This window comes from Leuresthes tenuis, unplaced genomic scaffold, assembly GCF_036924035.1.
Source record: "Leuresthes tenuis unplaced genomic scaffold, fLeuTen1.0.hap1 SCAF_13, whole genome shotgun sequence".
Classification (NCBI taxonomy): domain Eukaryota; kingdom Metazoa; phylum Chordata; class Actinopteri; order Atheriniformes; family Atherinopsidae; genus Leuresthes; species Leuresthes tenuis.
In genome coordinates, this window is record NW_027325367.1 from 7,368,835 (window position 1) to 7,382,013 (window position 13,179).

General features: G+C 36.9%; 1 protein-coding gene across 1 annotated transcript in view; it reads right to left on the minus strand.

Moving 5' to 3' along the window:
- The window catches only part of lama2 (laminin, alpha 2), a 171,376-nt gene that overhangs the window by 17,566 nt on the left and 140,631 nt on the right, over window positions 1–13,179 (minus strand). Inside the window, exons 48-59 of the mRNA XM_072362587.1 lie at window positions 13,019–13,024; window positions 12,234–12,388; window positions 10,554–10,697; window positions 6,486–6,619; window positions 5,433–5,592; window positions 5,233–5,357; window positions 4,771–4,933; window positions 4,273–4,417; window positions 4,007–4,145; window positions 3,142–3,262; window positions 1,775–1,930; window positions 1,376–1,429 (exon numbers count right to left, since the gene is read on the minus strand). Coding sequence (XP_072218688.1) covers window positions 1,376–1,429; window positions 1,775–1,930; window positions 3,142–3,262; window positions 4,007–4,145; window positions 4,273–4,417; window positions 4,771–4,933; window positions 5,233–5,357; window positions 5,433–5,592; window positions 6,486–6,619; window positions 10,554–10,697; window positions 12,234–12,388; window positions 13,019–13,024 — 1,502 coding nt within the window. The remainder of the gene's footprint in view (window positions 1–1,375; window positions 1,430–1,774; window positions 1,931–3,141; window positions 3,263–4,006; window positions 4,146–4,272; window positions 4,418–4,770; window positions 4,934–5,232; window positions 5,358–5,432; window positions 5,593–6,485; window positions 6,620–10,553; window positions 10,698–12,233; window positions 12,389–13,018; window positions 13,025–13,179) is intronic.

Consider the following 13,179-nt stretch of genomic DNA (forward strand, 5'->3'; position numbering starts at 1 on the left):
GTTTGGAAGCACTTGAAGTTCTCTATATTTCTTAAATAATTAATAATCCCTCCAGTAATGCGCTTAATCTCCTCAATAATCTAATTTAACTACAATAGCACTTCATGCTGAGTAATTTTAATAGTAATCTTAACACGGAGAAAAGGAGGAAGCACTTTTTCTGAAAAGTCTGGATACATCATTTTGAATGACGATTTTCCTAGAAATATGTTGTTTTCAATCAAAAGGTGAGAATTTTGTTTTACATCCCTCCACTTTGACAATAATCTTTGGCAAATAATTTGTGATGAATATTTTGCAAATAGTGAAGACATATTCTCCAACTTCTATTCATATTATTTTTAGATTTCTTATATTGCTCTGTCTTTTCAATTTTCTTCCCCTTAGTTTCTATTCTTAGTGTCTTCCAGTTTCTATTTCATCCTCCCATCACTACTGTTTCTTTTCAGTTCTGTTCTTTCATCTCCATCCTTCCTTTCACCTCTAAATCTTCCTGCTCTATCCCTCCTATATTCATCCTTTCTCCCATGTCCCCTTCTCTCTGTCCCTCTCTAAAGCAACCATTAGTCAAGGCCACGTTGAGTTGATGGTGTTTTTAACCTCGCTTAACCTTTCTACACAGACACGCACACACACGCCCTACCTGCCAGCATAGTTAGTAAAAATAGATTTATGCGCCCAACAACCAGTGATGATGGATAAGCTGTATGTAACCCTCTGTCCTCCCGCACCTCTGATACACACACACACCTATAAGCACAGACACACTTTCTATTTTGCATTTATGTCAGCGAGCGATTTCCTTCCACACATTTACTGTACATGATTCTAAAATATGCACATATACACAAACACATAAACAAACGCATGTTTACAAATATGACATGCTGCACATGGTGCTCTCAGTAGGAGCCGATGATCGATTTATGCTTTTGCAGTTAGTGGAACAGAACTTAGTATCATTGTTAGCTTGTTTCGTTGTGAGTAAGCATAAACAAGAGTGTTTTTGGCTGTGAAACAGTCTAATCAGCATAGTCGCCAAAAGAATCAAATCGTATTAATATGCACTCATGGAAACTTAATTCACTTAGTGAAAAGGTTCTTATGATATTGTATATATGTGTTGGCACAGTCAGCTGAAATCTTAGATCACTATTATACAGTGGACAGCTAATACAGCTGCTAAAGTGTATGTGTGTATGCGTCTTTGAGCAAATGTGGATGGGCATCACTGGGAGTGGGCATTTTGGATAAAACACAATCCAATTAGTCAAGATGCCAACAAATGCAAATCTCATTAATATGCACTTATGTAACCGTCACTTAGGGAAGGGGGGGTAGTATTTGGCTGCACATTAGTGCGAGCTGAACCCACCTCTCCTGATTGTCTTCGTTTCCTTTTGGAGCTTGGACCTTTTGAGTTGCTGACCTGTGTAAAAAGATTTAAGAAAAAAAAAAACTTACCTCAAAGTGTGCATTTGAATGTCATACTAAGAAAAGACTTTGCTTTTGTTTATGACTAATTAATAATATTGAATTTTAAGCTGAGCAGTTAGTTTTGAACACTCTACTTTATTTAGTAGCAAATTAGTTTTCAAATTTTTTTTCATCTGAATTCTTCCCAGAATACTTTCAAATGAGCCTTCTGACCACACACACAAAAAGTGCCCAAGCCACAAATATCTTAGCATACCAGGTAATCAAAACCTGATTAGGATTACCACTATATGACATGTTGAAATGAATAACATGAACAAAATAGAAGAAAATCTACCCGCAGGCTGATTGGTGAAGCTCCACCTACTGCCAGTAGTATGGTTCCAGTGTCCGCTAGTGTGCTGAATGACAGGCTGATCTCGGTGCTGACCGCAAGCGAGAGGCCTCCCAGTTCCATGAATCCTGGTTTAGAGAAACTGACTGTGTACAGGTTCTGTGAGACAGAAGAAATTTGTTGCATCAACTGTTAGTCCTGTGCTCAACCTGCAGAAGGAAAGGAAATAAGCAGCTTGAAAAAGCAAAAAAAAAACAAAAAAAAAAACATGTCGATGACTTCGTTACACTAAGGTTTAATGACAAAAGAGGAAAAAATTGAAGGAATTATTATCCACAGAAGCTATCAAATATTATGTAATTCATCTGCAAGTCATTTAATTGTTTGTGAATTTGAAACAAAGCATCTCACACAAAAATGCACACTAATTAAACCACTATATTCTACCATTAAACCACATCTTCAAGTTAGAAATGAATGATTTGCATTATCATGGGCTAATTCTTTAGTCAAAAAAGGGAACAACAGCTTACAAGGTGACTGTGTGAGGAAATGAATGTCTCCACAACATGACTGATGCATATTGAAACATCCCCATAAACACAAGCAATAGAAAAGGCTGAACTAGTGTAAACACTTATACCAGGGCCATTATAATCCTACATATACTCTTTACACTCATCAAGCAGGGCTACCTTTCTGCATGCATGAAAAGCACTGCTGTATAAGGTTCATGGTGAATGCTGCACATTGACATGAAAAATTCCATAGCAGACTCAGTACTACTGTGTGTATAATATGTGCATTTAGTAAGCATTGTGTATCCTGTATATTAAGACTGAACTGATAAACTCTCATCACATTGATTCACCTACACATATTAAACAGCGTTAATTGGTCTTTACTTTTCAGAGCTTCCTGTCTTCTGTATTTTTCTCTGCATGAATACTGAATGAGACCATGTTAACAGCAACCACGTAAATAACAAATAAAAATGAAAGAGACACACTTAACTTAAAAACAGAAGAGACAGGGTCAAGAATAGATGGACATGGGGGAGGTCATGCAATTAAAACATGTCAAGGCCTTTTCAAAACGTATTTACTGTATGTTATATTAATTCCATGTACAAATTCACTCACTCTTTTCGCTCTTTGACATTTATTCATACATATAAACCTGTGACAACAATATTTCATGACAGTAATATGCAAATATTGTACCTAGATATTCAACTTTACTCCAACGGTTCAGAATATAAAATTTATCAAAAAATACAAATAGACAACTCTGTAAAGCCATCCAAGCATCTTTGTGATTTAATCGTACAATAAAATTCAGAGTCAGACACTAAATGGACACACCCTTACCTCTACATTACATCCTTTAATAACCCCTGTATAATCTGAACTGCTGAGGAGATTATATGGAGTTCTGGAGACTTCTATCTCCCGGAGACAGCCTGCATATCTCTTCAGAGTCACCTCTGACCTGTAAAGAAAATACAATGATTTTAATTAAGATATGCATTGCTAAAACATTTCGAACTCAATAGACTTTCTGATCTCTTAGCAGTGAAGCTTCATAAGAAAACTGCTGGATTACTACAGCAGTGAAACTTTTACATCATGTTTCTGGGAGGAGAGTGAAGTCTGGACATAAACAAGAGCAATCTGAATATGCTGTTCATCCATATTAATGAAGCAAGAGTAAGACATCTAAAACATTATGTATAATTATAGAAATAATGTGTGTGTAAAACAGAGCCGTAGATATACAACAAATTGTTTCTGAATAAAAATCTAATTCAGATGAATGAAGTAAGAGTAATTTTCAGCTGCCATGTGACAGAGCAAAAGCCTTCTTGTGCAAGCCAAGAAACAGCATAAATATTCACTTTGGGCTGTGGAGCATTATCAGTATGGCTAGCATCATGCAGTGATAAACTTTAAGAATATTGAAAAAAAAAAATCACATTTAAGATCCATTCATTCTTTTATTTATTTACCTGGCTGCCATGCTGTTAAGACAAAACATAATGTCAAAGCATTAACACACTTCACAAACATCTTCAATGAAAGACTACTGACTGTTTCACAAAATGATAATTATATCCAATTCAAATGCAGTCACTTTTAGAATTATTAAAAATCCTCTCTACATTTTGACCGAAAACACTATATCGGACATACAGAGTCCAACTTTTCAACGCATATGTTGATGCGGTTTGTGTACCTGTAGTTTCCAATCGTTGGCAGTCCACCAAAATAGATTTTTTGGTTTCCCCTGAGGTTCAGACCAGTGGCTGAACCTTGAGATGTGGCAACAATTTTTTCTTCAGCACTGCTGTCGATGTCCACAACAGTCACGGTAGCTTTGTAAAGACATGAAGCAAAGGAGCGTGTCGATGGAAATGTGTCCTCTCCTCTTTTTATTTCTGAATTAATTCATAAGACAAACTATATAGACCATTGTTGTATTGCTTTCTTTGTTGTATGTACCTTGTTTCTTGTTCCTTGACATGGTGAGGGCTTTCCACCGTCCATCATTGTGACGGCTGGCTGATATGGTACTGCCAGCTCCTGATCCAAGGTCAAAGCTTACCTTCACCTTCCCCTCGGACAACTCCAGGGACATGAAGTCCTTCTGTGAAGAGAGAGAGAGTAAGAAAAAAACACATTGTGAGGTGCTGACGTTTCAATTCCAGTAACAGTGCAACTGTACAAGAAAATGTTAAGGGTCTCATTACCTAATATTAAGACTAACCTAAATTTTGAAATGATAACTTTGTATTACAATTCTATATTCTGGACACGAATAGTAATTTTGTCTAGTTAGTATAAAAAAATGAACAGAATCAGTATCAATTTGAGTAAGATCAGTACCTGAGCATTACAGTGCAACTAATGACCAGCACAAAATTCATCCATACCATCAGTCCTGATCTGTTCACGTGATCATCATGGGTTTGAAAATATTTATGTCTGTGGCACACATACCATGTCCTCAGTGGCCAGATACATGAGCAAAGCCTCAGAAGAGAAAGTGCGGAACTTGAACGTGATGGTGGAAACATTTGGGTTCCACCTGGTTGGTCTTCCAACTGCAGCATAACCGTCACCATCCAGCTGAACTGTGCCCTCACCCTCTGTACGCTGAGGACTACAAGAGCACAAACAACAGATAATCAATTTTACTATTGATGTGCTTGCCATCCAATTTCCAAAGGAGTTCAAGAGGTCGCAAATGCTAGTAAACAAAGGGGAGAAAGAAGAAATACAGAGCTATTTCTTTTATTCCAATATGGCCAAAAAAACAGTAATCACAAAACTAATGTGTGCGAAATACATTTTAACATGATATTCAGAACCAACAAGGGGAACCTAATAATACTAGATTATAAAATGTTGATGACAATGAACAAAACTAATGGAAAATAAGGGGACTATGTATTGATATACCTGACCACGCAGCCCTTACAGTCTCCCTGTCGCTCTCTGTAATTCCACAGTCCAATAGGTTTACCATCCAAGAAAGTCTCTCCCATGCAGCCTGTGAATGTTGAGGTTCTTACTGCTTCTGCTCTCTAAAAGACAAATAAAACTATGAAGGGAAAACAAAAGAATCAGACAGGTTCCTAAAGTTTTTGAGAGACGAATACCTTGATGGTGCCGAATATTCCTCCTACAAACAGGTAGGCGTTCTGGTCAACATCCAAGATGGTGAAAGCTGTTGGTGAGTTGGCACTAGCTGGCACTGGCATCATGCCAGCCTTAGGGCCTTCTAAAGGATATACTGATATGGTACCATTCAGACCATTGCTGTAGATGGAGAAAAGGAGAAAGAGCGAAGGGGTGTGATGGTTGATGCCATATACCATTCTGTACTTCCTGGAGGACAGTTACTATGACTGAACACAGAGTCACTTGGAATCTGAATTTTATGAACTCTTGGTGCTAATGATGAATGATAGAAACACAGTGTGGAACCAGTGTGTTGCTGCAGAGCCTCTGAGCTGTGCAGTGAAATTAACCATCTGTCTTGGTCTTTGATTCTAAGACAGAAAGAGCATTTCTGCGTTATGCAAGGAAACATTTCTAAGACTGATAGTCTTTGTGATCCCATCGGTGAACACCTTTGGGAAATCTTTAAGATGGAAAACATATGGAGCAGGTGAGAAACCAACTTTGTGTGAATGGTTCTTGTGTTGGATGGTGTGTATACAACGACACGGCAGCTTATGTAGAGAGAAAAAAAAAGGGTAACTGTATCTATGTAATGATGTGCCACAGGCTGACAAGGCTGCAAACCTCTAGATTTCCCAAGTGAAACAACGTGTTTTCCACTCTAGCATGAGTAAGACGATGCCCTGTGGTTGCTGGTGGTTTATCTTTGCTGCTACAATTGGGGTTTGTTGGTTAAATAAGGTCAGTGAGGGAAAAGAGAAAAGTTATTTTATAAAATACGTGCCATCAACCAGTTGAAAAAAAAACACAAGATAAGAGAAATATTTTTGTCTTGATAAGTAGTAACTACTGTGTACAGCACATGTGCCAGCTGATTACTTTTTATCATTACAGTATTAGTCATATCAACTGACCTGCTGCCCATATGCACAATGCAAGATTTGACTAACTTTGTTATACAGCAAACAGTGGCGTTTTAAAGGTATATGTGCCAGAGGAACAAGTATGTCCATGCTCAAACTTCTTACCGAGAGGCTTCTATCCGATGCCAGTTCCCATCATGGATGGTGTGATGGGGATATTCAACTCTTCCCACACCTGAACCCACATCCCAGAGGAAATTCACTTTCCCCTTACGCATCTCCAAGGCCAGGAAATCAACCTGAGACGGATCAAGGAAACATTCTCTATAAAATGTAAATACACATTTATTTTTGTGCAGAATGTTGTTTTTAAGTCTCGTAAAAAAAAGAACATTTCTCCCACATTATGATGCACATGGCTTTTTAAATTTTTTAACCAAACTGTACAGTTTAAAAGTTACTTTTAACTTTTGGAGTTTGCTTTTACTATAATAAGATATTTTTAAAACATAGTTTTGTCATGTCTCTCATTTAATCAGCATCACCATGTGACTCAATATTGTCCAACAACGTTTAATTTTTCTACTTGGCTTTCCGTTGTGGTTGGCTGGGGTAGGCAAAAAGAATCCTTAGGTTTAATTAAAAATTATGTTTATGGTTAAAGAATAAAAAAAATTAAGGGGGGGGCACACGAGCAGGGTCGACTGAATGAATATTAATAAGGTAAGAAATTAATAATTTTTAGGCCTTTATTGTTTATATGTTGACAGGGCTGGAAACTAGCTACTATCCCTTTAAGGCATCCTGGCACCGACTGTGAAAATATGGCGATTCCATTAAGTAGGGGATGAAATGCCTGAGGTATGAGCAATTTATTTCAGGCAGGAATGTCTTCTATAAGAAGGAAGAACTCTTTGGTCGGGAGATTGAACATTGTAACACTGCATATGTTTTTACACAGAAAGCAATATAACAGTATAAACATATGAGGAAAGGGAAAACCTCAATAAGCACAATATAGGCACTTTAACAATGCTGCAACTTAAATGGGACAAATACAGATGTATCAAATGTAGGTGGATCAAAACAAGGGAACTCTTAAACAAACTTGCCTACGATAAAGGTCTGCTACATTCTAGTGGTTCAAGTAAATGAAGGACTTGGACATTATCAGAGGGAATCTGTTGTCCCTCATACGGGAAGGGGCAGATGGTTGGAATAATGCAACAAATCAAATAAAAAAAAACCTGAACAATTCATAAGGAAAGTACATACACAGCATCTCAGGTAGTTGATATTTACATTAAATGGGTACTGAAAGAATTCAGATTCACACTGCCATGAAATGAGGAGAGTGTAAAATGTATGGCCTTTACATTAAAAAGAAATGAGAAAAGATAAATCAAGGGTGACATTTCTCAACTAATCCAAAGCTTTGTGAAGATGGTACCAGCAATGTAACCACACCTTCCAGTCTGACATTAATGTGCAGTGTAAATGTCTGTCTTCTTATCTCTTCCCAGATATAAAAGGTCAGATGTAGGTTTTAAGTCAGCCAAGTTATGTAAGCTGATCACCAGACACACAGATCTCAACTAGAAGGCATCAGATACACCTCTACCCAATGTTTATGCCCCATATGTGAAATTCTGTAATGAAGTCTATTTACACAGCTGTTTGTAAGAATAACAATGTATATTGAAACTTTATTTTTTCTGCATTAAAGATTATAGAACACAGGATTTATGCAACAATGTTTCCAGAAAAGCAACATGTTTAAGAAGTGTCCAAATCTCTTGGTGCAGAAAACCAATTGGAGTATTTCTCATGAGGGAGTCATTGGTAAAGAGATTTCACACCCAGCTCTGGTCTGCTCTGAGGGTACAAACTGACGTTTTATATGTTTTCCTGTAAGTGGATTTCAGAGGATCTTGCTGTATTTTGATTAACAATCTTATTACTTATGTATGAAAAAAAGTGAATTATTGAGCATGTGCTTTTATCTGGATGCTGTCTCTGAAGTTTTTATTCAGATAGAATTATGCACAATTAGAGACCATCAATGAGTCACATTTGAAGACACAAATGACAAATGCACACAGACACACAAGCGCACACATCTCTTTCTGGTCTCTCCAGGGTGAAGGCGATTATTCATTAGCACAGATCACAGGGCAGCACCGTTATTATTCAACTAGTATTACACACCACTAGTGAAACGTTAGACGTGTGCACTCGCACACACAGAATTATTATTCATACTGAATTGGAGTATCAGCTAGAGACGCACAACAGTACACACTCATATGCATGCATGTTCAAGACTTCCCAGGCAGATGAAGCAAAGCAAATATTTCTCAGGGGAAATCAGGCTGAACCTGAGAGCAACATAAACTTGTTAATTGCAGCTCCTCTTTAACATACAAACATGCAGACAAAAACACACCAACACGTTGGGACTATCAATGGTGCCTTGAAACAGCAGTGTTCTAGGTCTGTAGGGGTGCTGGTGGGTATATGTCAAGATGTATTAATTATTCTCATATTAGGCAGATCACTCTAGGAGTATGTGTAGGCTGTGTGTGAGTGCCAGTTTGAGTGTGTAGCGTAAGAGATGAGCACTGGTGTATCTATACATGCAGATTTGCACTGAAATACAGGCCTTTAAAGTATGATAAATGTTTCACAATAAAAACAAAAAAAACACTTAAAGTACATTAAATAAGCTGCATAATGAATCAATGTCAAACAATACAAATGGAATACACAAAACTTGACAATTTTCCTCGAGAAGACTTCCTGTTTTCTTGATTCAATGACTGGCATGAAGGATCGATGATTCATTTGTCCTAATTTCCTTGAAAGAATGTTTTAAATTTTGGTTACCTCTAAAATTAAAACCCTCTTTCGTGGATCAAAGTTAAAACACCATTCCAAAAAAGTTAGAAACTGGGGTTGTAACAAAAGAAGGGAAATGATTTGCAAATCTCATTATCCCAATATTCTATTTGCAAACAAACAGACAAACCATACATTTTTAAAAGTAAGAAGTTTAATAAAAAATATAAGTTTGTCTTGAATTTGATGGCAGCGACACATCTCAAAAAAGCTCAGACTGGGGTTCAAAAAGAAAAAAAGGTTGGAAAAGAAAGTGGTACTAAAAAACAGCTGAAGGAACATGTTGCAATCAATTGGAATTTTCAATAGGTCAATAACCTGATTGGGCATACAAAAAGCACCTGAGAGAGGTAAAGCTGGGCAGAGATTCAGCAGAAAATTGCATCAACAAATTGCGGAACAATTTAAGAATATTGTTCCTCAATATAAAATTGCGAAGGCTTAGAATATTCCATCATCTACAAAACTCAATATCGGATGCTCATGATCTTCAGGCCCTCAGGAGGCACTGCATAAAAAACAGGCAATATTCTGTCATAGAAATCACCGTCTGTGAGCACATTTCCCTTTTTTCACAAATATGGGTTAAAGCTCCATGTAAAGAGGACATATGTGGACATGATCCCAAAACAGTCTTTTCAAGGCTAAAGTTCATTTAAAATGGACGGGGGAAAAGTAAAAAAAACTTGTTATGTGGTCAGATTAATCAAAATTTGAAACAGCTTTTGAAAATCTTTTGGTCGATTCGTCCTTTGCACCAAAAAGGAGAGGATCTGCCAAGATTGTTATACAGTGCTCAGTTCAAAAGCCTCCATCTCTAATGGTATGGCAGTTTTAGAGCAACATATGCTCCTATTATCTTGTGAATTTCTGCAAGACAATGATTAATGACATACTGCATCTATTACAACAGTATGGCTTTGACTGGCCTGGTCCAGACCTTTCACCAACTGGAAAAATTTGGCACATCATGATACACCAAAGTTAAAATACGACAAAGAAGACCCAGGACTGTTGAGCAGCTAGAATCCTATATCAGACAAGAATAGAACAACACTGGTCTCACAAAGGTCCGGCTGCTGGTCTCCTCAGTTTCCAGATATTTACAGACAGTTGTTAAATAAGAGGGGATGCTACACGGTGGTAAACATGGCCTTGTCTTAACCTTTTTAAATATGTTGCTGTCAACAAATTCAAGATAATATATTTAATGAAATTTGAAAATGTCACATTTTCAGCATTTCATGTTTCTATGACCTGTGAATAAATTTTTTTTTTTAGCTCTGCAAACACTGCATTCTGTTTGTGTTCACATTTTACAGAACACATACTTACATATTTGGCAGATCCCAGATAGAAGAGGAGGTTATCCGGTGAGGTGGTTTTAACATGAAGGATGATGGTATTGTACGTTCCTTTTCTGATTTCTGGGCGGTAACTGCGGAGACAATCACCACCTGATGACACAGATACTTTAATCTGGAAACAAAGAGATAAATAACAGTTAATAACATCTTTGCATCAAGGATATTGCATTATAGCTTTTATATTGTATTTCAGGTTGCATTTATCTAACCTTCCATTTCTAGTTTGCCACTGAAAAACAAATGCAGCAAGATAAATTGGTTTGGAATTTCTCATTTATTTTGAGTGTAATCATTGGGGCAAGACCATAAACTAGAGTTGCCAAATCTATTGGTTTATGCTGCCATTATGGACAGTTGTTCAGCATTAAGTCAATCCTGGTTCTTTCGACAAGATGGTGAAGCTGCTTAGAGAACTGATTGGGCCAAAGTGCACATCTTTGAGGGTGAATAGTCAGTGACCACCAGTACATTGAACAGAAAGAGTATGTAGTGATCAAGATCATAATGACTTGTGGGAAAAAAATATAGACTTTATTTCATATGAGAAGTTGACCTCAGATGTTTCAGTCAGAGCCTAGCTGCTGTAGGAAATTAAAGGGGAACTCCGGTATTTTTAAACCTAGAACCTAGAAGTCGTCCCAGTAGAGTGCCTGTGTAGAAATCCCTCCGTTAGCTCTCCTATAGCCGCAAGTAGCCACATAACAGCACCTATGAGCTAACAGAGCTATAGTACACGTTCGTTCATTCATTCTGCTTAAAGTATTGGTGAAATAAAGACAAATAATGCCTTATTTAGAGTCCGCATATTCATTGCCCCGTTCACTCCGTTACATGGATATACGCTGATCGGGAGTTATCTAAATAGCTTCCGAAGGATGCTGACTTTTGCCAAACTGTTCTCGGTGAGTATATAAACGTATTTCATGCCAGAAATAAGGTCTAGGTTTAAAAATACTGGAGTTCACCTTTAAGGTACTTTGCCACTGGCTTCATGTCTGACAACTGACTGCTTTTTTTAAAACTAATTTATTTCAATCTCAGGCACAGACCCAAGTACATTTGGATGAAAGTGGATACACTTACATACAATAAATACAACAAAAGATGAAACAGAGCTATTGAAATACTGTGCTCTTGTGTGCAGTATTATTCTATCAGACTTGTCTCCATTAAGTGGCAAATTTGACAGACATTTTGGAATAATTTGCAAGGCATAGTAATACCTGAGGTATCACGAGGAAAGGAGAGGTGAAATTCTGTTTAAACAGGAGATGGTGACGTGTGTCGTTTCAGTGCGTATGAGACATGAACTCTCTTAATCATCTGCGTCCTAAGCTGTTTTTTTTGTTGTTTGTTTTTGGGTTTTTTTGTCCTAAGCTGTTTACGGCATTAAAAAAAGGTATTGCAAAGATGGCGTGAAGTTATTCTTGTGTCTGTTATTAAACAATGTTACTTAGGTAGGGAAAGAATGAAATCATCTGCTTAAAAAAAAATAAAACAGTAAACTATTTACAGAAAGTACAGCACGAATTATGAATTAAACAAAGTAAAAACAATGTAAGACATATTTTAAATTAAATCAAATTAAACTATTGCACAACTGTGTCAGAAGCATAGTGATGTATATGTGAGTATTTTGACATCTTACTGAATTAGCTTGTTTCCTGGCCTGCTTGATCAGTTCCTTGATTTGTGAGATGTTGTGCCTCAAATTGTCCTGCAGCTTTTTGATTGGCTGCAGCTTCTCCAACAGTCTGTCAGCTTCATCCTCTAAATCCTTCACCTTAGCGCCTGCAGCGTGGACTGAGGGTAGACATAGAGAGATCAAGTACAATAAGTATACCCAAGAGTACAGTTCATATTATCATAAAGCTATAAAATATATCATTGCTGGGAGAAAGTGGAAAACTTGCAGGAGAGAAAATCACTTAAGGAAGAGAAATACAGAGAAATGGTAAAAATGGAAAAGCTGGCGAAAGCCAAACAAATTAGTGTAGCTTAGAGTAAAGATAATAACTTTACTTTCATATAATATATACCGAAAAAGTCAGAAACTGAAAAAGTACAAAGAAGAAACAGAAAAACTATAAAAGAAATTTAAAAATGGACCGTTCAATGTCTTGCCAAGTGCAGAGCTCTCATGCTAAGGTATTATTAGAAGCAGCTATTGCTGACTGTATAGCTTCTAACGGTAAAATTAGTGCATGGTGCACCAATACCTTCGCTACAAAAAAAATTGTTCAAAATGACATAGATGGCATTAATTAAGCCCAAAGCACCATTTTAACAAAGTGATGTTGGCGATTCAAAAAATGCATTTTCTTTTTATAAGCATAACAATCTGCTATGCCACAGAGTTAACATTGCAATAACATCATGGTATTGGTGCACCAAGTGATGAATGCTTGCAATAGATAAATGAAATATACATACTGATTGCTGTGGAGATTGAAAAAAAATGAGAAAGAGAGAGAGAAAAATATCACAATTCAGTTGAATTCACCATCCTATGTGGCACTGAAACAATACTACCAAGAGTCAGAAGTAATTACAAATCAAGTGAACATTAATATTAGGCTTTAGAAATTAACTAT